This window comes from Neofelis nebulosa, chromosome 15 (assembly GCF_028018385.1).
Source record: "Neofelis nebulosa isolate mNeoNeb1 chromosome 15, mNeoNeb1.pri, whole genome shotgun sequence".
Lineage (NCBI taxonomy): Eukaryota > Metazoa > Chordata > Mammalia > Carnivora > Felidae > Neofelis > Neofelis nebulosa.
This window is the reverse complement of record NC_080796.1, coordinates 50,283,969-50,311,729: the sequence shown is the minus strand read 5'-3', so window position 1 is coordinate 50,311,729 and position 27,761 is coordinate 50,283,969. Positions and strand designations below refer to the sequence as shown.

General features: G+C 44.2%; 1 protein-coding gene and 1 long non-coding RNA gene across 5 annotated transcripts; one reads left to right on the top strand and one right to left on the bottom strand.

Annotated features, from left to right (window-relative positions):
• The first annotated feature begins 25 nt into the window (after positions 1 to 25).
• ELK4 (ETS transcription factor ELK4) lies at positions 26 to 27,617 on the top strand. Of its 3 annotated transcripts, none has more exons than XM_058701503.1 (5): positions 26 to 134; positions 14,049 to 14,264; positions 15,358 to 16,230; positions 16,980 to 17,096; positions 19,007 to 27,617. In XM_058701503.1, the coding sequence occupies exons 1-5, from the start codon at positions 129 to 131 to the stop codon at positions 19,103 to 19,105; spliced, it is 1,311 nt and encodes a 436-aa protein (XP_058557486.1). In that variant the 5' UTR covers positions 26 to 128; the 3' UTR covers positions 19,106 to 27,617. The 3 variants fall into 3 exon arrangements, with proteins under 3 accessions (XP_058557486.1, XP_058557488.1, XP_058557489.1); XM_058701505.1 differs by lacking the exon at positions 26 to 134 and adding an exon at positions 7,026 to 7,397; XM_058701506.1 differs by lacking the exon at positions 26 to 134 and adding an exon at positions 10,297 to 10,897.
• On the bottom strand, positions 1,360 to 8,241 carry LOC131496184 (uncharacterized). 2 transcript variants are annotated; one of them, XR_009254364.1, is made up of 4 exons: positions 7,765 to 8,241; positions 3,105 to 3,300; positions 2,570 to 2,730; positions 1,360 to 1,452 (listed from the first exon to the last, which is right to left on the bottom strand). It is a non-coding gene; the product is annotated as an uncharacterized LOC131496184 (long non-coding RNA). The 2 variants fall into 2 exon arrangements; XR_009254363.1 differs by having other exon boundaries at positions 3,105 to 3,282; positions 7,765 to 8,237.
• Positions 27,618 to 27,761: the final 144 nt, after the last annotated feature.

Below are 27,761 nucleotides of genomic sequence, written 5' to 3'. Positions count from 1 at the left end.
TCAAGTGTGTGTTCCAGAAGGTTCCCTCGTGGCAGTGTGGACGTGGGCTGACATGCCAGGAAGCCGGGAGAGAAAGCAGAAGGCTTGCCATAGTCCTGGCAAGAGACACTGAGAGCCCTGGGGAGGGGATGGATGTGAGATATTCTAGAGAGGAGGTACAACAGACCATGGAATGGTTAGGGTACATGAGCGGTCTGGGTGGCGCTTTCAGTTGGAAAAGGAAGGAGGATTTGGTTCAGGTGGCAGGTATAGGCAATGAGTTCAAGGTATATATATATATATATATATATATATATATATGTGCATATGTATGTATATATGCACATATATATACATGTACATATATACATGTATATATATACATGTATATGTGTATACTTTAATGTTTAGTTGTATTTGAAAGAGAGAGAGAGAGAGAGAGAGAGAGGGAGAGAGAGCAGGGGAGGGGCAGAGAGAGAGGGAGACACAGAATCCGAAGCAGGCTCCAGGCTCCGAGCTGTCAGCACAGAGCCCGATGCGGGGCTCCAACCCACGAACCACGAGATCATGACCTGAGCCGAAGTTGGACGCTTAACTGACTGAGCCACCCAGGCGCCCCTCAAGTCATATATTCTGAGATGGAAAGGTTATGAGGATATTCAGAAGGAGAAACCCTGTAGGAAATGGGAGACAGGGATCCAGAGGTCAGGGGAGAATTTGGGGTCAGAAATAAAGGTTGGGGGTCCTCAGCATTTTGGGTGGTGAAGAAAGCCTTGGAGAGAATGAGGTCCCGCGTGGGGCGTGAGTCAGGGGACCACAGTCCAAAGACAGAGGAGACAAAAACTGGTTAGAGAGCTAGAGGGAGAATCATGGAGGCCAAGAGAGCCCAGCGTCTCCTGGAAGGCACCAAGATGGGACACCTAAGCCTGCTTTGAAGGTCAGAGAGTGTTTACCTAAAGAGGGGATGTCTTAAGCTGGGCCTGAGGAGGACTGGGAGACGGTGGGTGGGGTGGTGCCTCAAAGAGTCAGTGGTGGGGACAGCAGACATATCCGGGAGATTGGAGAGTGAGTGGAAGCTGAGAAAGTGTGAGCCGCAAATAGAAACCATTATTTTTTGAAGTTTGATACTGAAAGGGAGGAAAAGATAGGCTGATGGTTGAAGGGGAAGTTTTCTTAGGACAGGCGAGAGCCACCGTGCTGACGGGCAGGATGGAGAGGTGAGAACTCAGCACCCTGGAGAGGCCAGAGCGGCCGCACCGAGCAGAGGAGGCGAGGGGGGCGGGCTCAAGCTTTGGGTCTGGCGCACCTGCACCTCCCTTCAGCAACGCTGGGCTGCGCCCGGGCCCCCCTTGGCCCCGCTGATCTAGTCTCCCCGTTAGTACTTACTGAGCAGCACCTGGCAGAGGGCCTGCGCCACCGCGTCCCGGACTGGAAAGGTGACTGAGATCTAGGCTCTCCTCTGGAGGACTCGGTCTGAAGGGTGGAACAGAGGAGAAACTTAAGGTGAGCGTGGTGAAGGCCACAAGCAGGGTCAGCGCTGGCCGCCACAGAAGACAGTGGAGGTCACACACCCTAGAGCAGGTGACATCGGAGCTGAGCTGAGACCTAACGTAGGAGCCGGCCCCATGAGCCCAGCTGGGCAGGGGAACAGGCAGAGCATCCCAAACAGAACGTTGCCCTCCAAACCCTCTCCCCCTTCCTCCAAGTACCCCCCTCCCAGGACGCCAGGAGCCTCTGACCTTCCTCCCTTCCCCCAGCACAGTCTTCACCCCTATTTAACTAACACCCCCTCCTGTGTCACAATGGGTTGTAGCCCCTCCTCTTTTAGAAACTTCTAAAGAAAGAGACTGGTCTCGGTCATCTTTGCATCTCCTGTGTCCAGTGCAGTGCTCGGCACACAGTTAATGCTTAAAAATTACATATACATTTTATAAAGCATTGCTTAATCCATCCTTCCTTCCTTCCTTCCTTCCTTCCTTCCTTCCTTCCTCCCTCCCTCCCTCCCTCCCTCCCTCTCTTTTCTTCCTCTTTCTTTCTTTCTTTCCTCCTTTCTTTCTTTCTTTTCTTTCTTTCTTTCTCCCTTCCTCCCTCCCTCCCTCCCTCCCTTCCTCTCTTTCTTTCTTTGCTATGTAAACTCTGCCCTCAACGTGAAGCTTGAACTCACAACCCTGAGATCAAGAGTCACATGCCCTACCAACTGAGCCAGCCCTGTGCTCCCAAAGATATATTTATTGATATGAAATCTTCTCAGGCCTAAGGACCACTTTTCATGGCTAATAAATTCTCAAGGCTGCCAGTGGCAGGGTTAAGGCAGAGAGGTCAAAAGGGAAAGGGGTGCCTGGCTGGCTAGGTTGGAAGAGCATGTGACTCTTGACCTTGGGTTCCTTACTTTGACCCCACATTGGGTGTAGAGATTACCAAAATAAGTGAATAAATAAGCTTTAAAAATATTAAGGGAAAGGAAAAGTAGACAGGGAAAGAAAAATAAGGCCGAGGGAGAGGGCTGGGGTTGGGGGTGGGGAGGAAGCAAAAAAACACAGATAAGGTATACACACACAGGGCAGGGATAGAATTCCAAACAAAACCTAACCAGAATTCTCTTTGCTCCATGAGACCTTGTCATCGGATTCTTTTCCATCATAGGAGAGCCCCTGTTCTCCCTCCACTTCCGGGCTCTGTCATTGGAGTCTGATTTCTAGACATAATCGGTTACATGCATCACAGCTGCATTTTCTAAGAAGCGGGGAGAATCTGAGAGAAAGAAGGAGGGGGGATTAAGCCCTGTAGACCAACAATTTCCCAATTTTATGGGGTGAGCCTAGACAGAATTCAAATTTTCTTCCTTGAGAGTCTGAAGGAGGGAAGCCGGTGGCTGTGTCCCACTTCTGAAGTGGGTATCCAACTCACCAGCCATGCGTTCTTTAGCATGGCAAAACTAATTTTGTTTCGCAGCTGGATAAATAAAGTAAGGCAGAAAAAAGCTGGCATTACACATTTTTGAATTAGCACCAAGTCTTTCAAACTCCACCTCTTTCCGGAAATGTTCCTGAATGCGGTGGGAGGTGGTAATTTCCCTCCCTCTCCCTCCTCGCCACAAAGCACACCGCTGTAAGAGCTGCACTTACCCCAGCCTGACTTTTCCTTCCCCAGCATCTCTGGATCCTTAGCTGAATTCTTTGTCTATGTCAATAGGATCAAAAGAGATAATGCAGGGGGTGGGGGCACTCTAAAATCTATGGAAGTCGTGGATAGTAATAATGGTCTCTGAGGGTGCCAGTGTCGCTGGTCCACGAGCGACAATTCCTAAAAAATGAACAAAACCTTTCGGTGGTCATATCTGAATTTTAAGTGAAAAAAAAATTTCAAGTCAGTTGCCATAAAACACACAAGAGAGGAAGCAAAACTTCTGGCTTAGAATTCAGAGAAGTACATATCCTACAATGAGTTAGTCAAACCACACAGAATCTTATACGGTTACCCACAAGGTGGATTTCATGAACTTTTGTCCATCAAGCTGCATCTTTTGCAAAGGGCAATTAGGAAAGAGGTGATCGGCTCTGTTCTTTTTCTCTAGTACATATTCTGTATCAATTTTCACAGCTAAGAGAAAGTACCTGTTTCAAAGACCAATAAAATTGTTTTAAGTTAAAAAAAAAACCTTAGTGGAGGAGGGAAGAAGTAGGCTGGGCGTAGATTCCAATGAAGAAAAGAATACGCAGTTATTTTTGAGGTGTGTTTGGGATAGGTCATGAAATGTGTGAGGCAGGTACTACGCCCCAGGCACGTAACTGCAATAAGTCATGTCTTGTCATGTCCTCTGTGGGAAAACAGGGAGTTGGGTGAAGATTACAGCTAGGGCTGAAAGATTTTTCCATGAGCTTCCCTCATAGTTCAGAGGCTACAAATACCTTATTCAAGGACGTTTTTCTCTGGACCTTGAATAGCCTCTGATTATAAGTCTTGTTGGGGATGGAACTTCTTTGCCCAGAAAAATAGTCTTAGTGTAAAGATACTTCTAACCAGCATGTTACTGGTTGTCTTTGGTGAATTTTAGGGCCTTGGCAGGTAGTGGGGTTGGCAAATGCTGCCATATTCAGTATCCAGTTAGCCTGCATTCTATTTTCAGTGATAACCTTACATTTCAAGTCCTACAAATGTCATAACTATAGGGTCATTCAACAAGTACTCAAAGCATAGTTTGATCGACTGTCTTCTTCTTTTCCTCCATCCACCACAGACTACAAGCTGAAAGGTATGAATATCTTCTATTTTTAAATTTTTTTTTTAATGTTTATTTATTTTTGAGACAGAGAGAGACAGAGCATGAACAGGGGAGGGTCAGACAGAGAGGGAGACACAGAATCTGAAACAGGCTCCGGGCTCCGAGCTGTCCGCACAGAGCCCGATGCGGGGCTCGAACCCACGGACCGCGAGATCATGACCTGGGCCGAAGTCGGACGCTCAACCGACTGAGCCACCCAGGTGCCCCTATCTTTTATTTTTTAAAGATGTTGAAAGTGAGGCCCAGAAGGGATAAGTCATAAGGATTTTCTCAAGAAGATCAAGTCTGGAGTTTAGGGAGATTGAAAAGCTAGAACCGAGAAATCCCAGATTTTTATTCTTTCGTGTCAGCCATACTTCACATCTGACCCTATGTGGGGGTGTTGACGCTTCCTCTGACTTAAACTTCTCTCTTGTTTATTTCATGTGCTACAACACATGGCTGGGGAAGACAGAACAGGCAATCGGATGGTTCCATGCTTGCTCAGTCAGAGTCCATGAAATATTTCTCTAGGAAAAAGGGACACTAATTTGGGGTAATGATGAAGCAGCGAAAAAGAAGAGAGGGAAAGGGAAGTTGCTTTAAGAAATAATCGTTAAGAACTAGGTGTTCTTGGGATAGGAAATGTAATTAAATTAGGGGAGCAGAGCTGGCAGGGCTGGGATAACTCGATTGCTTAAAAAACACAATTTTAGGGCAGTTCAAGCAGAAAAACACATATTAAATACTTAAAGAAAATCTGCAAATTTAATTGGCATAGCCCTGAGTAACCAAGGCTACCATTGGAAATCTACCTATTGAGTGAGAAAGTGACCAAAGTAACAAAAAAGCAACATAACCACCATGGAGTTTGCAAAAACAACCATCTGTTGTGTGAGGAACCATGGAGAGAGATTCTGTATTTATAGAATCTTGAGTGGGAAAAGCAGGCACAATAATATCCACCCCCCCCCCAAGTTCACTAATCTGAAATCTGACTTATCTTCTAGTTTCTCTGCCGTCAACATGTACTATTTAAAAAAAAAAAAAAAGTCAATTTAAAAGCAGACTTGCTAGGACTAATTTGAGAACTCCCAAAGTAGGATCTTTTCCAAAAATACACTGCAATTGACAATACTATCAGCTCAGTGTTAAAGGGGTTGTGATACAATAGACCCTGGGGCTGAATCAGATGTTTACTGTAGCTTGGGGAGAACAGGCTAGTCTGTACAAGAGTTCCCCTAGCCTTAACCGTTCTTGATACAAGGTTTAGAATGAGATCTTTCTATAAACAAATGTTTCCAAAAGTGTATCTTAAATAGCCTACCTTAATAATTCTTATTTTTTCCTCTCCGTTTCTAAAATGGAAACTGCTGTAAGGAAAATTTTTTATATCAGAGGCCAAGAGTGCTGGTGTTTTTCAGTTATTGCAGGTTTCCTCTTAATGAAAATATGTTTACATCCTCCGGTGAAATTATTTTTAGAAAGCTAACATCTTTTGGTAGCTCTGGTCTTACAGGAATACCTCCGTGTTACAATTACTCTGTACTAGGGCAGGAGGTTGGAAATAAAATGAAGTGCCAATTCTCTTCCAAAAGCCTACACAGGGATTATAGGATCATATTTTACTCTGTGAGTTCAATTAATTTTACCTTGAATTCAATTGGGGGGGGGTGAGGTGGAGGCAAAAGTAAATGATATCATCGTTTACTGGGTGTCTACTATGTGCCAGGAAATGCACGAAGCACATTATAGTCTTTATCTCATTTGATCTTTTCAGCAACGCTGCACCTTATCATCTTCATTTAACATGGGGAACTGAGGTTCAGAGAGGTTAAGTAACTCACTGCAGGTCTTACAGCTAGTATATGACCAAGTAACTCAGACATCGGCCTAGCTGGCTTCTTGTTAAAAAGAATATGCAAGCGATTTCTTCGAGGGTTCAGGAGTCCAGCTTACAGACTGCACATCTCTTCTGCTGCTGCTAAATTACTCAACTAGTCGCTAATACCAAGTGTGGCTTGATTCCTTAGGAAGTCTGTTTACGAGAACCTATGTGGTAGAAACTCTGCTAGGTGACTTATGCACCTTATCTGCTTTAATCATCACAACTCTGAGACTGGGTTCTCTCCATTTTACAGATGATGAAGCTTTGGGGAGGTTAAAGTTACTAAGATCTGGGAGTTAGTGAGGGACAAGGCCACGACTGGATTCCAGGTCTGACTCCATTTGTCAGTCCCCGAGCTAGCGAGCCACAGTGCTGACATAATATTCATCGGGGGTGTTCTTAGCGTCCTGGGAACAGGTACTTGGATGAACAAGCTGCAGCGGCACCAACTCCCCCGTCCATCTAGCCAGGGTCAAGGCAGGACAAGTGGCCGGGGAGAGAGAAGCCCTCACGCTTCAGCTTAGCAACAACAAAGGTGGTCCCGGCGAGCGCCACCTCCACTATCGGGCGCGGGAGATGCGGTGAGGCCCCAAGCCGTCCGAGGTGTCCCCCCACCCCCTCCCCCGCACGGATGGCAGCTTTGGTGCTGCGGACTCTGTCGGGCGCTTCAGCAGGCTGTTAGTAGCCACTCAGTCCGGCGGAGAGCGGCGAGTGCGGAGCTCCAGGGGGCATCCTCACTGCGCCCACGCGCACACCCGCTTCCCGGGACCCCCGGACTCCCGGACCCTGGCTTCAGGACGGCCGCAGTTCTCAGTCCTACTCCCACAGCCGCCCCACCCTTCCCGCCCCCGGAAGTGACGCGCGGCGGCTACGGCGCCTGGGAGGGGCCCGGACGCAGCCGGGGGGTTTGAGAGTGGCGGCGGCCGCGGAGAGACTGGCAGGCCGGGCCCCGGCGAGGAACGCCCCGAGCGCGCGCCCGGCGGGTAGCGGCCCCACGACCCGCGCCGCTGCCGCCGCCGCCACCGCCGCGTGCGGGGGCGGGGAGGGCGGGGCGCGAGGAGCCCCGGCGGGCGCGGCGGCGGCGGGCGATGCGGGCGGCTGCGGGCACCCGGCGGGCTCGGCTGGGCCGCCGCCGCCTTCTCCGGCTCCGTCGCGGGGGTCGCCGCGGCCGCCGCGCCGTCCTCGAACTCCCTGCGTGAGGAGGCGGCGGGCGGAGAGAAGCATCGCGCTCGAGGCGGAAACCCGGAGGGAGCCCCGCGCGCGGCCTCGGTGAGCGGCCGGCCCCGCGCGCCCCCGTCCATCCCGCGCCCCGTCGGGTGCCCGCGGCCGCCGCCCCCCAGCCGCGGGGAGCGGGGGCGGAGGCCGGGGCCCGGGGGGCAGGCGGCACAACAGGAAGTGAGCGTGGCGGCGGGGGCGGGCGGGCACGCGCTCCCCTGGGGCCTGCCCCGCCCGCTGCCCCGCGGCGCGCAGGTGGACTTCGGCGCGTCCCGTCCCCTGCTTCGCCCCTTATTTAGTGCCGCGAGGTCCCTGGGGCGCCGGGTGGCAGTGGCTTTTTGCCCCGGGGCGGGGGGGCGAATTCTGACTTTTTGTGGTGACAGGAAGTTGGAAAATGAAAGTACAGTAATTCAGTGCTTACCCAGGCCGCGTGAGTTTGCGGCTCTTCCCCGGACTTTGATCTGCTCCGGGGCACACGGTCACCCTAGTCTCTGCCTCTCCCCAAGTTCGCTATTCATCCGGTGTCAAGTTTCATTTCTTTTTCTACTTGTCTCCCGCGAGCCCCCTGCCCCCTTTACTTTCCGCTTAATGTACAGCTGCGTCGAGGCTGGTCGTTTCTAGGTTCCTGGGAGGGTCAATCGGAAACGCCTTTGGGGGGGGCGGGCTATTAAGTGGCCTCGGCAGGAAATAAGGGGTATTGTTGACTGAACTAGTCAAAGGATACACAGTTGACTTTTCCCCCGGATGTTGCTGTTTGAAGTTTAGGGCATTCACCTGAAGACTCTGGAGTCTTACTCCTTATCTCGACAATTTCATCTCTTTGCCGTCTCCCAGCCACCACCCCGCTACGTGGAAGACTCGGTGCTTTAATATTTAGGACTGTCAGCGGTGTTTTCGTTAACATGTAGCTGTGATTCAGTTTCCCGCCCCTTCACCACCCCTTCCCCGTCAGGAATTCCTTTCTCCCTGCATAAGTGAAATTCATTATGTTCTTAGGGAAATACTGCCCTTCGAGTTTTACCACAATGTAGCTATAACTTTACTATTGTTTTAATATAGGGTACAGTTAAGAGACTCCTGATTATTTTTCAACGATGATGATTTTGATTCAAAACAAGTCTTGTTACATTTCATAATTTGGTTTTGTTTTATTTAAGCAGCACGCTGAATTTGGAGGCCTTTATTATTTGGGTTTTGGCTGCTGTTTCTGAAAAATAGTCGGGCTGTGGGTCACCGCAGCAACTGGACTATGTGTATTATAAACATGTTTAGGGTGGAAAAAGTTTCATTTACTGGGGACTTCCTTTCCCTAATAGGTTATGTCAACATACCTTCTTTCAGCTTAGCATAGGGATAGAGCTACCTTTCAAGTGTCCAGGTAGAATCAATTATGTTTTCAACATTAACTCCTCAAAAATCAGTTCTTTGATTTGCAACGCGTATTTCTTTCCCTCATCAGACTTCTGAAGAACTCTTTTAAAATTGTCATTTTAGAAAACGTGGGTTTTCCTGTGAAGGAAAGTAAAGGTTTTTATTGATAAGTAGCTAGAATAAAAGTATTTGTATTTTTTGTTTTTTTCGTTTCACGTTTTTAATTGTCTTCTGGATTTTTTTTTCCTTTTCGTTCTTTTTTATGGCTGAGGAAATCATTGAATTTCATATCAGTAGCACACGTTTAAGAACTAAAATGAAGAGGTTCAACCTGACTGTATACCCAGAGGTTCACCAACTTTTCAGTCAAAGAGTATAACCTGTTGTTAAAATTGAATGAAGAAAATACTCCTTTAAGGTACCCACTGGAGATGTCCATTTTATATCTTTGTTAGTTTTTGGGAAAAGACAATTCTTTTCCAGTACTTCATTCCAAAACCACAAGGCCCTTTTTCTTTGATTCTCAACAACCTCCTCTCCCGGAGGCGCTGCTGAGCCCTAAAGAAGCCTCATCGTTTCCCAGGGCAGCTAAGTTCGGCCTGAAGTAGCGCCCACCAGCACTTGACTCTGTCCGTGTCCTGGCCCCTTAGTAACCAGCTTGGGAAGATGGAAGTTGGAAAGTGTACCCCGAACCCCTTTGGGAGCCTCCGTACTTTCGGGAGCCTCCCCTCCGCTCAGGACGGCACCTGTGTGCTCTTGGTGGAGATGTGGATGGTTATATGTGTCTTTGTGTGCATATCTTAGTTGCTGTTAACCGGTAGGGTCCATGCATTGTCTATGTGATAGGTATTAATATTCTAGGATTACGTTTGGGAATTTTTCCAAAAACAAATTAGAGGTACCAAATTTGTGATTGTTTTGAGATTCAGTTCTCTTTTTTCCCTTCCCTGTCTCCCCTCCTCCCCTTTCCCTTTCCCCTCCCACTGGTGTTCTCTTTTCCTCTCTCTCTCTCTCTCTCTCACACACACACACACACACACCCACACCCCAACCCCAACCCCATAAGCGTTATTGATATGAAGATGATGTCTGGAAATATGGAGACAGTTCTTTGGTTAAGCTAAAAATTTATTAGAAAGTACTTTGAACAGGTTTAGACTGAAAAAAAATCATTTAGGTGTTAAACATATGTAATTAAAAGCCATAAACAGGCATCATTATCTCTGGTAAATTGAGAGAAACGATACCCCCCCCATACTTGATGGATCATAATGTAAAACCACTTTTTAAAAATTTTATTATTATTATTATTTATTTTTAATGTTTAATTTTGAGAGAGAGAGAGAGAGAGTGCATCAGTGAAGGAGGGACAGAGAGAGGGAGACACAGAATCCAAAGCAGGCTCCAGGCTCTGAGCTGTCAGTGTAGAGTCTGATGCAGGGCTTGAACTCATGGACCGTGAGATCATGACCTGAGCCAAAGTCGGACGCTTAACTGACTGAGCCACCCAGGCGCCCCTAATTTTTATTTTTTAAAGTTTATTTATTTTGAGAGAGAGGGAGAGAGAGAGGGAGAGAGGGAGAGAGAGAATCCCAAGCAGGCTCCACACTGTCAGTGTAGAGCCTGACAATTCATGGGCCTAAACCCATGAACCGTGAGATCATGACCTGAGCTGAGATCGAGAATTGGACACTTAACTGACTAAGCAGCCAGGTGCCCCTAAAACTACCTTTTCAACTCAGTTTAAGTTAGGCCATGGCAGAGATTAGTGGACATGGTTACTTAATATTAAAGTTGCACTTCATAGTTCTAGGCTATTGTCACTTAGTGTTTAATATGTAATACTTCTTTCTACCCAGCTGCTGGCAAGAATGCTGTTATGCATCCAGGGAGTGGTTTCCCTGGTGAACAGAGTGTGACTCTGATGGAAGACTTGGACTCATGGCCTCAGCTTCTCCATTAACTGTGACTGGGGACATCTGCTTTCTGTTCTTTCTTATTTTCCCATCTCTGCTTTTGGATGACCATATCTGCACAGCCGGCTTCAAAGGGACGAGTGAGGATTATTGGAAGACATTTTTGAGTGTCTCAGAAAAGTTACGGAAACCCAGAAATCTTCCACTTCGGTTTCTCCTGCCTTTTTTGGGAGCGGAAATAGTTGACCCTTAAGGACCCTATCCTTTGTGAGTTACATACACATTGTTAGAATTAGGCTTCTGAGGCCCGTGCTTTTGTAATGTTTGTAGTGTTTTTAACATCTTTGAGATAAAATTCATCTACTGAAGTTGTACAAGACAGCGGTTTTAGTGTATTCAGGGAGTTGTGTAACCACCATTGCAGTCTTTTATTTATATCATCCCATAAGCAGTCACTCCCCATTCTTCTCTCCACCCAGCTCCTGGCAACCTCTGATCTACATTGTGTCTGATACATTTGCCTATTCTGAACCTTTCATATAAATCGAAATAAAATATGTGGCCTTTGTGGCTGGTGTCTTTCACTTAACACAATGTTTTCAAGGTTTGTCCATGTTGTAGCATGTACCAGTACTAAAGTCTGTTTTTTGGTTTTTTTTTTTTAACGTTTATTTATTTTTGAGACAGAGAGAGACAGAGCGTGAACGGGGGAGGGTCAGAGAGAGGGAGACACAGAATCCGAAACAGGCTCCAGGCTCCGAGCTGTCAGCACAGAGCCCGACGCGGGGCTTGAACTCACGGACCGTGAGATCATGACCTGAGCCGAAGTCGGCCGCTCAACCAACTGAGCCACCCAGGCCCCCCCCCCTCCGTGTTTTTTTTTTTTTAATGTTTATTTATTTTTGACACAGAGAGAGACAGAGCATGAACAGGGGAGGGGCAGAGAGGGAGACACAGAATCAGAAGCAGGCTTCAGGCTCTGAGCCATCAGCCCAGAGCCTGACGCGGGGCTCAAAATCACGGACCGCGAGATTGTGACCTGAGCTGAAGTCGGGCACTTAACCGACCGAGCCACCCAGGCGCCCCTAAAGTCTGTTTTTTTACGGCCGAATAATATTCCAGTAGTCACACCACATTTTGCTTGTCCATTCATCATCAATTGATGGACATTTGAGTTGTTTCTACTTTTTGGATATTCTAGAATGATGCTGCTGTGACCATTCCTGTGCAAGTGTGTCTGTTGGACATGTATTTTCGGTTCTCTTGGGTATATACCTAGGAGCCGAATAGCTGGATCGTATTTCTGTTTAGCATTTTGAGGAAGTATCACAGTTTTCCAAAGTGGCTATCCCGTTTTACATTCCTACCAGCAATGCATGAGGGTTTCACTCTTGACACATCCTAGCCAACTAGCCAATACTTGTTATTGTCCATCTTATTGATTATAGCCATCCTAGTAGGAGTGGCGTGGTATCTTACGTGGTTTTGATTTTCAGTTCCCTAATAACTAATGTTGAGGATCTTTTCATGAGCTTATTGTCAATTTGTCTTTTTTAAAAAAATTATTCTTTGTACGCTTTTTAAAAAATGTTCAGTTTTGAGAGTGACAGAGACAGAGCACAAGTGCGGGAGGGGCAGAGAGAAAGGGAGACACCGAATCTGAAGCAGACTCCAGGCTCTGAGCTGTCAGCACAGAGCCAGACGCACGCTGGCACTCTTTAACTGCGACATCATGACCTGAGTCGAAGTCGGTGCTTTAATCGACTGAGCCACCCAGGTGCCCTAGTTTGTGTGTCTTCTTTGAAGAAATGTCTTTGCACTTTCCTTTACTTCTTTTTTTTTTCATTGTAAGAAGTCTTTATATATTTCTGATACAAGCCTCTTACTTGAAAATATTTTCTCCCATTCTGAGGATTGTCTTTTCACTTGACAATATTGTTTGCAGCTCAAAAGTTTTACATTTTGCTGTCAACCAAATTACCTATTTTTGTAGTATTTTAATGGAATTGATTTAATTTGTTTTCAAGTCTTATTTTGGTCCATTGAGATCTCATTCCTAGATAAAGAAAGGAAGGGTTTTTGTTTTTGTTTTCTTGTGCATGGATAGTTCAGTTACAGGCTTCTTAGGATGTGCTATATATATATATATATATATATATATATATATATATATATATATATATATATACGGTGCTTCTTAGGACGGCAGAGTTTCTGCCATAAAGAATTCTTCCTAATGGGAATCTTGAAGTTCTGTGAAGAAAATAACTCTGTGAGGACATTTCCTTGCAGCTCTGTTGCCTAAACCAGTGGTATCCACTGGGACGATTTTGTCTCCCAGGAGAATATCTGGCAATGGCCGGAGACATGTTTGATTGTCACAACCGGTCAGGAGGTGCTACTGGCATCTAGTGAGTTAAACTCACTGTCCTAGTGCACAGGACAGCCTCCAGGAACAAAGAATTATCTGGCCCGAACAATAGAGCCAAAGCTGAGAAACTCTGGCCGAAACAGGGAAATCCTGAAACCTGAGATTTTGAAAGATTTTTAATTTCATGTCTTGAGAATCACATAAAGGCTACTAATCAAATGAAAGAGGATGTGTGGTGGTGCCTGGCAGACTCAGTTGGTAGAGCATGCGACTCTTGATCTCAGGGCTGTGAGTTCAAGCCCCACGTTGGGCGTAGAGCCTACTTTAAAAAAAAAAAAAGTAATTTATGCAGATGGAAGCTCTGTGGGCAGAATGGTGATATTCTTATTATTATTATATCTTATTATTTGACGTCTAATGACTTGTCAAATCAGGGAGCATTTTGTTGAGTTTTCAGTGCTGCCAACTTAAATGTAAATTAATTTATGAGAACGGAAACTGTTTGGAGGAGAAAGGCCAATGGAGCACAGGTAGATTATTCCCTATATCTTTGGGCCACTGTGACACACACACACACCACACACACATCCTGGCAGATAAACCAACTGGGTTGATTTGTATAGATGCTGAGAAGGTGGTCTCGGAGGATAGGAGGAGATTTTCAGTTAAAACGTAGTGGCAGTGGTCCTCTGGTGACTGGCCGTCATCCGAGACCGCTCCCGGGACTTAAAGAACTCACTTTATCTCCCAGCAAGACTTTTCTTAAGCAGTGTGGCATGCTTCCGAGTTTGGTCTCTAGATCCAGATTGCCTGGGTTTAAACATCAGCTCCACCAATTACCTGTGCAGCCTCGGACAAGGAGTGACTTGACTCTTTCTGAATCAGTGGTTTCAAATGTAAAACGAGGCCACAGTAGTATCTGTCTTGTAGGATTATTGGGGGAATGCTATGAAGTAATACATTTAGAGCACAGCGCCTGGCATAGGGTGTTATGGGAGTGGTGGCTGTTAATACCATCGCGTGTCTTCCCTGTCTGCCTCTTTTCAGCTCACTGCTATGGACAGTGCTATCACCCTGTGGCAGTTCCTCCTTCAGCTCCTACAGGAGCCTCAGAACAAGCACATGATCAGCTGGACGTCTAATGATGGGGAGTTCAAGCTTTTGCAGGCAGAAGAGGTGGCTCGTCTCTGGGGGATTCGTAAGAACAAGCCTAACATGAATTACGACAAACTCAGCCGAGCCCTCCGATACTATTATGTAAAGGTAATACGCATCCACCTCAGAATAAGACGTGTTCCTCTCTTCTGTTGAGGTTATGAAACTACTCCTGTCCTGGTTAATTTCAAATTCTTTTAAATCGAGGCATAATTGAGCTACAGCATTATATTTGCTTGAGGTGTGCAACATAACGATTCGATGTTTGTGTACGTTGCAAAACGATCACAGACTGCCTTGGATTATTTTGATCCAGTTTATTTGATAACTTCAGCAGTGTGGAATTGGGATGAAATGTGTAAGTGTGCCAGCTCTATTTCTGCAGAGTTCCACTCCTCATACATATTTTGTTCCTAATTGCAGTCATCTTTAAAGGAAAAATGAGCACAGGGTTGGAATAAGGAGCAGAAAATAGGAGATTTCAGGGCTAAAAGAAACATTCTTGTGTATATCATGACTTAAAAATTGTCACACATATGCTTGTGTTTTAGCTTTATTTACTTTTTGCTTTTTAATTTAACCCAGGGAACACAAATACCTTAAAGAATAGCTGTTAGTGCACAGATTTGGTTTCTTAGTTAACATTTATTTTTTGTTTAATTTCTTACTTTGAATACGTTCTTGGGCACTGAGGTACAATAAGTGGCTCAAATGGATAGAGTTGGAATGAGAAGCTGAGATCTTAATTTGTTTCGCTCTGAAGAGCTTGATCTTAACCAGTTTTTCTGTCTGTCTAAGAAACAACTGGGACTTCCGAACGAAGTGGAAACTTCAGCAGAAGTAACGTTCTGTTCCTTTTTGCTTCCTCAGGATGCGTATGGCTTGTACCTTTGGAACTATTTGAGGTTGCAGTTCAGTGATTTTTGACTTAATGCTGATATTTGGTTGAGAGTGTTAAGCAATTGAAATCTCCCTTTTACGTAACATACTGGTTCAGTTGTTAATGAGACACTTAAACACTCAACTTGGGCTCCACGGTGCTAGGAACTGCCTTTGGTGTGGCTAGATAAACATAGATGATTTTGAAGCTCTTCGGTAAACTACTTGCCAAATAGAGTCTGTTATTAGGTCAGCTTTTTCATGAGCTGTGGGAGGTAAGTTTATGAGAAAGTGTAAGAATGCTTATTTTGTTTATCTACAGAATATCATTAAAAAAGTGAATGGTCAGAAGTTTGTGTACAAGTTTGTCTCTTACCCAGAGATCTTGAAAATGGACCCAATGACAGTGGGCAGGATTGAGGGAGACGGGGAAGCCGTAGGCTGCGGCGAAGTCACCAGCAGCTGCAGAGATGCGGAGAGCGGGGGCAGGGAGAGGCCGCCTCAGCCTGGCGCCAGGACCTCCAGCCGCAACGACTACATACACTCCGGCTTGTACTCCTCCTTTACCCTCAACTCTTTGAACTCCTCCAACAAGAGGCTTTTCAAACCGATCAAGCTCGAGAACCCAGCTGAGAAGTTGGCCGAGAAGAAGCCTCCTCGGGAGCCAACGCCGTCTGTCATCAAATTCGTAACAACGCCTTCCAAGAAGCTACCGGTTGAACCCGTGGCCGCCGTCCTGTCGGCCGGCCCAAGCCTTTCTCCATCCTCAGAAGAAACTCTCCAAGCGTTGGAGACTTTGGCTTCCCCCAAACTGCCTTCCCTGGAAGCCCCGACCTCCGCCTGCAGCGTAACAACCGCGTTTGCCACCCCACCTGTTGCGTCGGCACCGCCTCCTGTGCAGGAGCCTCCTGGGACGCCTTCGCCGCCGCTGAGCCCCAACCCTGACCTTGACACAGACATCGACTCGGTGGCTTCTCAGCCCATGGAACTTCCAGAGAACTTGTCGCTGGAGCCTAAAGACCAGGATTCAGCTTTGCTGGAGAAGGACAAAACAAGGAATTCCTCGAGATCCAAGAAACCCAAAGGGTTAGAGCTGGCACCCATCCTCGTGATCACGGGCAGCGACCCGAGCCCGCTGGGAATATTGAGCCCGTCTCTCCCCACGGCTTCTCTCACGCCAGCGCTGTTCTCCCAGGTAACTGACCCCTTCTTTTTAGCGCCACCGACTCACCTTTTTAAACAAATCCCGAATTTATAACATCAGGTTCTCCTGCTGCTATTTAGGTTTGTCTTAGAAAAGTTAGCTGTGACCCTGTGAAAGTCACCCCGTTCCTCACCCAGTCAGGATCGCTGCAGTGAAAGGTTTGGAGTCGTGTTGTGAAGGATTCATGGTCTCTGCAAGTAGATAATATTTTCCAACTTCCTCCTAAAGCAACTACTCTCTCTCTCTCTCTCTTTTTTTTTTTTGGTCTTATAGAACTGGTTGTTATCTTATAAAATAACAGTGATAACCTCAAAAGCTGGAAAACAATAAATTCTGAGAAACGTGAGAACAACTGGTGTGATGTTGAGTAACAAATGTGCACAGTTACATTAGCCATTTCTTCACTTGCTTGTCTCCAGTCACCTCTCCCGTAACCTTAAATACATGACTCCCAGACTGCCCGTTACTAAGGGGAACCGTGTTTGTGACTTAGTTACCTGTTACTTCTCCCTACTTGACCAGATTGGTTTCTGTATTTGGGAAAGACCCTACAAAAGACAGGTGAGAAGATATTTTGACCTTTCTTAGCAAGTACAAATAATTTCTGAGCTTTCCCTCATGATAAAATTTTGGAGAGATTTGGGGCAGAGACTAGGACAATATTTGGGTTCAGGGCTGCTGGTGTATTGTTATAAGGTTGAAACAGTCCTGAGTGACCGTTGCTGTTTTGTGTGTTGCAGACGCCCATCTTACTGACGCCGAGCCCCCTGCTCTCCAGTATCCACTTCTGGAGCACTCTCAGCCCTGTTGCTCCCCTGAGTCCAGCCAGGCTGCAAGGTGCTAACACACTCTTCCAGGTAAAACACCCACAGGTCTGTCTCTTGCACTTGGGGCCTGGTCCACGAAGAGTGGGGCCAAAAGGCAGTGTCTTCACCCTTTGGTTTCATCATTATAAAACTTGTGTTTAACAAACATGCTTTCCAAGTGTTGATTTTCTAGCCAGCGAACAGCTCCGACAAATACAGCCAACGGCTCCTTTCCGTTGTTCGCTGTGACGTACGTTTGAGTTAGACCAGGGATTGTTCGGTACTGTAGATTTTGAACCTACCCGATTTCCTTTCCTTGTCATTAAAAAAAATTTTATTATTTTACATTTATTTATTTTTGAGAGAGTGAGACGGAGCACAAGTGGGGGAGGGGCAGAGCGAGAAGGAGACACAGAATGTGAAGCAGGCTCCAGGCTCTGAGCAAGCATTCACAGAGGCTGACGTGGGGCTCGAACCCACAAACTGTGAGATCATGACTTGAGCTGAAGTCAGTACTTAACCAACTGAGCGACCCAGGCGCCCCTCGTCATTTTAAATGCTAGAAATCTCTCTCTCTTTTTTTTTTTTTTTAAAGAAGAAAATATACACGTGTGTGTGTGTGTGTGTGTGTGTGTGTGTGTGTGTGTGTGTATTTGCAGGAGGATCTGCACGTAGGTTTTCTCTTTTACCTGAGGCTTTTTTTTTTTTTTTTTTACCTGAGGCTTTTTAAAAGAGAAAAATTTTGAGTATAGTTTATCAAATACGCCCATTTCTCATTCATCTAGAATTGATATTTATCAACATTTTAAATACATATTTTAAAAAATGGATGTTGTGGGGCGCCTGGGTGGCTCAGTCAGTTAAGCGTCTGACTTCGGCTCAGGTCATAATCTCGCGGTTCATGAGTTCGAGCCCCGTGTCAAGCCTGTGCTGACAGCTCAGAGCCTGGAGCCGGCTTTGGATTCTGTGTCTCCCTCTCTCTCTCTGCCCCTCCCCTGCTCATGCTCTGTCTCTCTCTGTCTCAAAAATAAATAAAACACTAAAAAAATCTTTAAAAAAAAGAAATGGATATTGTGTTATCCCTTAGCCAAGATCGTAGGAAAGGTCTTACAGCTCTTAACCATCATTTTGCCTCAGACACCTAGACTTTTTAACTCCTAGAGTTTATTTTGGTTGATTCATTCACTTATTTAGGGGAGACTCCTTGGGAGATTTTGTTATATTTTGTAATTTAACTTTTCATTTGTTCTTCTGGAAATGAAATGGTAAGGAAAAAAGAAAATTAAAAATCTTCCTACTTCTGCATTTTTTATTTTGTAAAACATTCTAAGTTACTGACTAGAAAGCGTTGAGAATTTTTCATATTTTATTTTTATGTTTTTCTTTGCCTCTCACAGATAATTGAGTTAGAGAGTGACCAGAGACCTCAGGCAAAGCTACAGTGCTCATGTGGCTTCAGCCCGGACTCTCCCTATAGAACTGGTCTTAGAATACATGATGGGGAAGGCTCTTCTAGAATGAATACGTCTAACTATTTACACAAGTTGTAGAGTTCACAGATGGGCATCTCTTTCCGGACCTCTTTTTGACAGTCTGCAATTTGTTTTATAATTGAATTGTACTCTGTCGTGCGTGTCGTCATTTACTGAACTTTTTAAAACTTTCATATGAAGTTAAATGTAAACCTGTATACCTTTGGCTATAAGGGAAGGCCTCATAGGTTTGTTCCTTCCTTCAAGGTAGGCTGGAGACTGTAATATGTAACATGCAGGACGAACAGTTTTTTTCTTTAAAGTTTCTGCTGTGACATCATGTTCTTCGATGATAAACGGTTACTACCTTTGTCCTGTGAACCACTGCAGGTGGCTTTCATTTTCTGCCTCAGGGAATGTAGCAGGGACAGAAAATGAAAGTTGGGGTTGAGTAATAGGATGATAATGTGTTTTTGTTTTCTTTCTCAGTTTCCTTCTGTACTGAACAGTCATGGACCGTTCACTGTGTCTGGCCTGGATGGACCACCCACCCCTGGCCCATTTTCCCCAGATCTACAGAAAACATAACCTATGCACTTGTGGAATGAGAGAACCAAGGAGTAAAGAAACAGAAAGACATTCGACATGATTATATTTGAAGTGAGCGATTAATAGTTCTACAATGCTGATAATAGACTATTGTGATTTTTGCCATTCCCCATTGAAATGCCTTTCTGAGATTCCCTTTGACTATGACTCAAGTTGGACTGTATATAAAAATGCCTTAATTGGAGTCCAAACTCCACCTCCCTCCCCCTTGCCCTCTCCCTCCGTAACTCCTCCTCTTCCTTCCCTCCCTCCTTCCTTACTTCCTTTCCTCCCTACCTCCCTCCCTCCTTCCCTCCCTCCTGAATATTTTGAGCTTTGTGTTTAAAGAAATTTTTGGTGGGGTTTAGCAGTTAGCTATGCTTTGTAGGAGCAGTTAAGAACAAAGTTATTCCTTCTGCCTTATTGGGACCCTTTGGCCAGGAAAACATTTATGCTTTGAGTATATTAGTTGAAGAAATGTTAAATGCAGTTGGCCATATCTTTAAGACTAAGTGTGTTCTGTTGAAAGACTAAAAGTGAGCTATGTATGAGCAGTGAAGGAAAAGGATTCCTTCCTGTTCACACCAAGTAAGATTAGAGCAGTACTGTTGGGGAGATTCTGTTTTGCTGTGAACTATAACATGTGTAAGCAGTCCACAGCAAGGCATCTTATTACCTGTATCAGGGTGGGTCTCTTAACCGTGTGTGTGATCTTGTCTGAACCTGTGAACAGCATGGAGCCTGGTCTGTTTCAGCATAGGAAGATTTTTAAACGTGGGGTTTACGACCACATTTTGCAACAACCGGTGAGAATAGGGGACCCGATCTCTAGCACAGAAATGTCTGCTCGCTGGGTGGTATAATTACACACCCGTGATATGTACAGGATGGTAAGTGATGGCTTTTAGGATGGACCTGGGTTGTGAAATCTCGAGGCATCTCTGAGTAAAACATTCAGTTGAATAACTTGAAACCACATGTGGGGCTTTCTTTCCCAGTTAGAAGATACTTTTTCTTTTCTGTTCACTGCATATTTTATCTTTTAAATTTCAGGTTGTTAGGGGTCGTGATTGTTTTAAAGATGTCATCAGGCAGATGAAAAGCAAAGTGAAGCCTCCAAGTCTATAGTGAGGTAAAGATGTTATGTCTTTGAAAGAAAGTTTTTTTATTAGAGAGCAGCAGAATTTGTTTGGAAACGCTCATGTACAGGGATTGGATTGTTCACAGTAGTAGCGAAAAACGTAGGCCTTCATCTCTACGTTACCACATTTATAAAGTATTGTCATATGGTACTCAGCCCCAGGTGGAGACAGATTTGTGGATAGTCCAAGCTGAATTGATAACCAACATCACAGTGGAATCTTTGGGAAGACTTGGCTCTTAAAGCCTAGGGTTAGATTATATGCCACGACCAGCACTACAACACTGCCCGTTAGGAACCTCATCTTTTAACCCTAGAAGTAGTTCTGTAATGGAGTCCCAAACCAAATGGAATGAGGGAGTAAGGTTTTGAGGGCTCCAAATGACACTGATAGGAACCAGCATCTTCCAGATGTAGAATGTTCACTTTAAATATGTTTCTATACAGTGTGGAGAAGCTACAGTGTGAGACATGCCTGTTAGTTAGTAGTCAGGGAGGGACAACATTCAGGGAGCCGTCTTCACACCTGTCGTCTTGGGGACCCGTTCACTGGTTCGTCAGTGGCTGTCGGCTGAAAGGTGTGCTCCTGAGGTGCGCAACAGTTCTGGAGGCAATGTTCGGTAGCGATGGGGAGCGGACGGTGGACTTCTCTCCCACACGGAGTCGCTTCGTGGGCATGCTTCTTTGGAATCAGACCTCAGCAGCACTTTGGGATAGTTTTATTAGGTTCATGAATATTTTGTACATTAAATCTAAGTATTGATGGCTCGATTTAACTAGATATTTTAAATTTTGAAAGCACAAAAGTATTTTATCTTTTTGAATTAAAGGAGAAAAGCCATTGGTTGTTTTCATAGACAATATCTTTGATGACTAACTGTGTCAGCACAGGGGTGCCTGGGAACCAAGGGCACCATTAAAACTCAGTCAAAGCAGCTTCCTGGGAACCAGTGTTTGTGAGGCCTCTTGTCTATAAACCTACCCCGGAAGCCTCCGAGAGGTGCGGGCCTCAGGAGATTGATGATCTGCTTTCTCTTTGAGATCAACTGATGTGGAGAAGTGTGTGCGTGTGCGTGCGTGTGTGTGTGTGTGTTTCCTTTTTCAAATGAAAGTTTACAACCTCAGCTCAAGTGTATGAGGCAGACCATTCTGTTAGTAAACTACCTCCTTCCTGGAAAACTCTCAGCTTCATGTTTTTTTGAGCATCCGGTGTTCTTAGCATCCAAAGGTGACATACCACTTAAGATCCATATTCACTGGGGAGACTTCTGTTGGGTATCTAGCTGGTATCCATCACAAGTCACTTTGCCAGGACGTTCGCTGGTGGGCAAAAGTAGCCTAAGTGAAGATAAGGGAGCAGGTTGAATGAGCTTTTGAGACATCTGTGGTTATCTTAGCTTTTCATCTGCTCTGGCCCGTATCTACTCATTTGTATGCTGGGAAATGTTTAACAACCAGGCTTTCTGAAGGGGAAAAAACAATCCTTCAATTGTAGCATTTGCTGATTCCCATGATTAAATTATTTCCCCTGTGGCTGATTTTAAGCTACTACCTTAGAGCTGAGAAGGGATGAACACAGTTGGCTCAAAGCCACACACCGAGCCAGCAAAGCACCGCATTTATTCCATCCTAGGGTGGATTTTCACATAATTTCTAAAATGATTTTCTTCCTTGTTCATATGCTGATTTCTTAAAACACAAAATTAAAATCACATGGCTAGCTTCAGTAATCTTTTTTTTAATGCTTTGTCAATGCCTTTGTGAGGTTACATTCCTCATGGCGTATTTTGTGTGTTTTAACAAAGGTAGAAACTTCCATTGATTTTTAAAAATATGTGCCTGATGGAATAATCCAGAAACCCTCAAAAAAAGTCAATGTAAGCTATATAAGCAGAGATTTTTTTTTCTTCAGATTTTGATGGGGAAACTAAGCCCATGAGCCCATGTGTGTGTGTATATACACACACATATATATACCTGTATACACACACATACATGTATGCATGTGTATATGTGTATATAATGAAAAAGGGTCCTGGGTTTTTTTTGTTTTTTTTTTAAACTGGAAGAATTCTTTGATGATTTGCATACTGTATGAGAGAGCAAAACAGGCATGACTGTTGAATCCAATCACCGGGCACAATTTCTAGTTTTCTCCATACTGTGCGACTCAGACGTGGAGGGGAAAGTAAATAAGTAGGTGTGGGATTCTGTGGCTGTAACTGCAGGCTATTGGTAACATCACTCCAGTTCCATTCAAACCTGTTGTGTGAGTTTTAGCCTCATAACTTTGTTTCATCCTGGTCTCAGAACAGGTGATAGGATTCTGAATTTTTTTTTTTTTTAATTTTTTTTTAATGTTTTTATTTATTTTTGAGACAGAGAGAGACAGAGCATGAGCAGGGGAGGGGCAGAGAGAGAGGGAGACACAGAATCTGAAGCAGGCTCCAGGCTCTGCGCTGTCAGCACAGAGCCCGACGCGGGGCTCGAACTCACGGACTGTGAGATCATGACCTGAGCCGAAGCCGGATGCTTAACCAACTGAACCACCCAGGCGCCCCTAGGATTCTGAATTTCTAAAGGCAGTTTTGTATGTTTCTGGAGAATTTAAGCACTAGAAGCACTCATTGCCATTTCAGAAAAGGAGTCTGCAGCCTTTTCGAACACACCTTGATCAGTAAAAGTTTTAAACACCGTATTTCCTACTGCGAAATCATACGTGTATAAGTGGAGTTGTATGCCGCTGTAGGAAAGGCACATGTATGTTCTGAGATGTACACAAAAATAGGAATTAAGGATGGTCTGAACAGTAAATCTTGACTGGAAGTTGTACTGTTTTCTTCCCGCCCCAGTAGATGATCTCACGCACCTTCTGGCAGCACGTGCTTTGCCTTAAAGACCACGGACTCGGGACACTGTTTCACTGCTTAATCTTGAAAATAAAACGTGGACACTTTTGTTGTGATATATGGAGAACTCCTTTACATATTTGATCTGATTTTCATGTAAAACCCCTAGAAGTTTGATTTGGAATTTTTCAGTAAAAGTTGTCTTCAGCTTCCTGAGATTTTATGTTAATTCTTTTTTGTAAATAACCCCATTACCAAATGTTTTCCAGAGCTTTGTGCATATTATTTTTGACAGCCTGTTGGCTCTTGTGCCTTCATACTAGATATGACTCTTTAATTTACTTTTATGTTACCAGCCTGCTTACAAACTTCTTCTGGCCTTATTAATACTGTATTTTACCAACAGATTTGGAATTATGTTAAGTTGCTTTATGCTAAAATAGATAATCACCCCCACTTTCTTGCTGCATTCATAGGCTTTGCTTTAAAAAATTTTTTTTTAATGTTTTTATTTATTTTTTGAGAGAGACAGAGAGTGAGCTGGGGAGGGGCAGAGAGAGAGGGAGACACAGAATCTGAAGCAGGCTCCAGGCTCTGCGCTGTCAGCACAGAGCCTGATGCGGAACTCGAACCCACGAACCGTGAGATCATGACCTGAGCCAAAGTCAGACGCTTAACCGACTGAGCCACCGAGGCGCCCCTGTAAGCTTTGATTTTTTTAATTTGTTGGAACATTTCAGCATCTCTTGAAGAAATACTTTCCTTAATGGGTCTGTGCTATTTATCACTTACTTGTATATATTTTAGTTGCCCATGCCAGAAATCTAGAATTGTGCTGAGGTGCGTAGACAAGGATGGAGACGGGTGCAGGTGTCTTTGTGCAGAAAGCTCCAAATGAATTCCCAAACCAATGGGAAAGTTAAAAAGACTACTCATGATGTATGTAGTCTGTTAGCTGAGGGCATGACAGAACATGTTCTTTCTAAAATGGAGCTGAGAAGTTAATTGTTTAAGCCATAGTAGGGAAGTGGAGGCCAACCATAATTACCTTTCTTTAGCAGGTAATCTGATCAGAGAATGGGTCTCATGGAAAATATTTCATTAATTATCTTCTTGCTTTGGGGTCAACAAATAGATGTTATTATTTTTAACGCTGCTAGCATTACCTGAAGCAGGGTGCCCTGTTATTCCTCTTAGGTCATCAGAATTCTGCTTACTGAAGTTTGAAGTTTTAATCTCAGAGTCTAGAATTCTTGTGGGTGGTAGTGTATTAAGCAAGAAAAAAAAAAGGCGGTTTGATTTCATTTCTCATACTTGGTAGAACCTGTTAGCACAAAAGTCATGTTTTGACCTGTAAACAGAACAGTCTGAAAGGTGAGTTGTTGATGCGGTTTAAATGTTCCATTTGAAGCTGCCAGTTTCTTCAGGCTTTTCTGGGGGGGAAAAAAAAAAAAAAGTAAGTGCTAGATTGACAGCCTGCTGGAAAATGGCAATTGCTAGGATGCCGCCATTCGCACTGAGCGCTTGTGAAAGATGGAAGTCCAGAGTGGTTTGTGTGAGAGGGGAGATGTTGGCTTTCAGGCTTTCTGCAGAAACCAAGAAATTCAAGCTGTCGTTAACATCATTTTAAATGAAACCTTTAACAAGAAAACTCATGAGGGATACGATTAAACATGGTAAGGCTCTTGAACTCTAGTTTTTTTAGTGTAATACGTATCAGAAAGTTTTATGAGGTTTAAAATTTTATTTTGAAATGTGTAATTGGGGGACTGGAGCATTTCTTTTCAAATTCATTCTGGTTTATCGGCTGAGTACCGTGTGTGTGTGTGTGTGTGTGTGTGTGTGTGTGTGTGTGTAAACAAATCTGTCTTTCAGAGGGAACATATATTTTTCATCCTCTAGGATGGCTCCCAGGCTATTTTATACTAAAACTTAAAAAAAAAATTGGCTGCACTTTGCAGTTGCCACTTTTAAAAAATTAATGCCTTGCACATTTCAGTTTTTTTAAATTCTTAGACTCATAGGCCTTAAAGAGTAATTGCTTGCCAACATTTTTAGAAATAGGAGGCTGCATGTGACATGCGGTGAACAAAGCCACGTTGACCCACTCGCTTGTGCACGTATCACTGCTCAAATACAGATGCCCTTTCCTAACATTTCTACACTATCACTTTTGTGTAAAAGCCTTGTTATGTTGGGGTCTGAGTTTCTCAGAGAGGGGGTTTATACTAAGAGTAGTATTTCTAAAATACAGATTTGACCGTGAATTGGTAAAACAGTGGACGAGTTGTGGCTTTGTCGTCTAGTTTATCCTTTCAGACTGTACATAATAAGCATTAGCAGAAACCTCAGAGTATCCCGGGCTGAATGTTCTTCTCGGCTTGCTCTGTTTCCCATCTCCTGAGGGCCCATTCTGAGTCTTGTCCCTCCAAGGATTATGAGCCGCGCTAGGACAGGCCTGGGATCCGGACAGGGTGGGCATGCCCTGCGGCTAGGCCAGAGCCGTAGCCAACGGAATCGTCCAAATATGCCCAGAATAGAGTTCATACTGGTATTAAATCACTTGGCACTTTTGGGGGCACCATTATTAGCACTGTTTTGTTATTAATAACTGGAAGCACAATGGTAATTTTGATTCATTTCATCTTAAGGATATGGAGGGTCAGAGAAGTAATGTCTATTTCTCGTTTATGTTTTCTGGAATTAAGACTCTTTGGAGAAGAGGTAAATGGATTACCTGGTGAGCCATTCTTTAAGGCTCTGTAAGGTATGCTCTTTTGGCTAGGATGTTTTAAAATCATTTACAAGCTTTTAATACTCTGCTTTGTGGAAACGTATGACTTTTTAAATGATTTGCAATTGATGGAGTACACTCAGCTTTGTAAACTATCCAATTACATGTTTCTTTTCTGTTTTATCGTTGTCGCTCATTGTCTGTTAGGCAGTGGGACGCAGTCCCTTCTAAGACATTTCATGGGTTTTGTTTTTGAGGGCAGTTTTACCAGGGCCTGCATTACAGTCAGTGCTTATGTAAGAAGTAGCAGTATCTTACCAACTTCCCTGTTCACTGTTAGTGAAATTAACTAATATGCATACATGTAAAGATGGAAATTAACACAATTGAGTTTTGGTCACTCATGGCCTATTTATTCGGTTTGGCCGCTTGATTTTCCTAATCACAGTCCTGTCGGTTTCTGCACTTTTGCCTTCTTGCAGTTTCACTGACCTCTGTGGGTAGGGAAGATTCAATATGAAACTCAGTCCAGTCATTTTGCCACTGATAGCTTTGGTTTGAGGTGAATACAATTTTTGACCTGAAGCTAGTTTTTTAGAATTATACCCTTTTTTTGGCCAATCAAGTTGGTTTTTTAAAAAAGTGTATAACCTTGCATTTTGAAGAACAAACTAAGAATTTTCTATGAGTCCTAACTGGATCTTCAGGTGTGGACGTCACTTGACAATGGAATGTTATTAGATAGTGAACATTCGATTTTCATCCACCCAGTGTATAATGCAGAGGAAAAACATGTCTGCTGTGGCATTAACACCGGAGAGGTTTTTTGTTTTGTTTTTTTTTTGTTTTTTACATCAATGTCTTAATTCGGGCTGTGTGGTCATCAGAACTTGTTGGGGTGTTTCCCTCCAACCCAGATCCACTTGGCTGAGAAGACAGTTCTGTCACTGTTTGTTTCCCCCTTGTTTATTGAAATCTGTCGCTCACGATACCTAATATCCACCGCTTCTGTATAAATGGACCGTTTCTATGTGATGCAGGTGCACACCTACACAAAGGAATGAATGACGGTTAGAGCAGCACTAGTGACTTGTTATAATTTCAGTATGATTTACGTTAGGGAGATCTTCAAAGTATTAACGTTGCTTTTTTCTTCTTTTTCCTACAACAGCAACGAAAATGATGGTAACTGCTAACATTTATTGAAATTATACTGGTTGTTGGGGCAGCTGGAGAGAAGCTGCCTTGTCTTCTAGCTCAGCAGTGGGACTTAGCCTGTTGGGAAACAAAGGGGTGTTGTTTTAAGGTTGATTAGAATGACGGGAGCCAGAGTCTCGGATTCTAATTCTTGTGGCAAAGAACCTTCCCACAGAGCGTAGGTAGGTGAGGAAGAGGATGCGCTAGCACTTTGAGGGCTTTACGATATGCTGCTTTGAAAAGAGAAAAGGACCGTTGATACTCAGTGCATCTCCAGACATAGCAAGGGGTTGCTCTGATAACCAATCAGGTGATCGCTTTTTCTCTCTCACTTCAAGTTTTATGCAAAAGTTTTGTTACATTCTGTAATGGTGATATGTGTCTTTTTAGAAAGATGATATGTTAAAAACAACTATTTTTATGCAGGAACTGACAGAGGAATTTGCTTTGTATAATGGCAAGCTAGCTTTAAGAAAGCACCGTAGCAAATTTACTGAAGTCTGAAACTACATAGATATGTTAATAGATATATGTGCAACTAGATACGGACGACAATTGTATTTTTTTAAATAAATATTTTTAACAAAATGATCCTCTGAATTGATTATTCCTGTCACACCCATTGAGATAGTCTCTGGATTCTGCTTTCATCCGTGCTAAATGTGGGTTAGAAAAAAGTTCGGTTTCCCAGTGGTTATTAAAACCTGGCCATCAACTATTTGATGTGTAGCTACA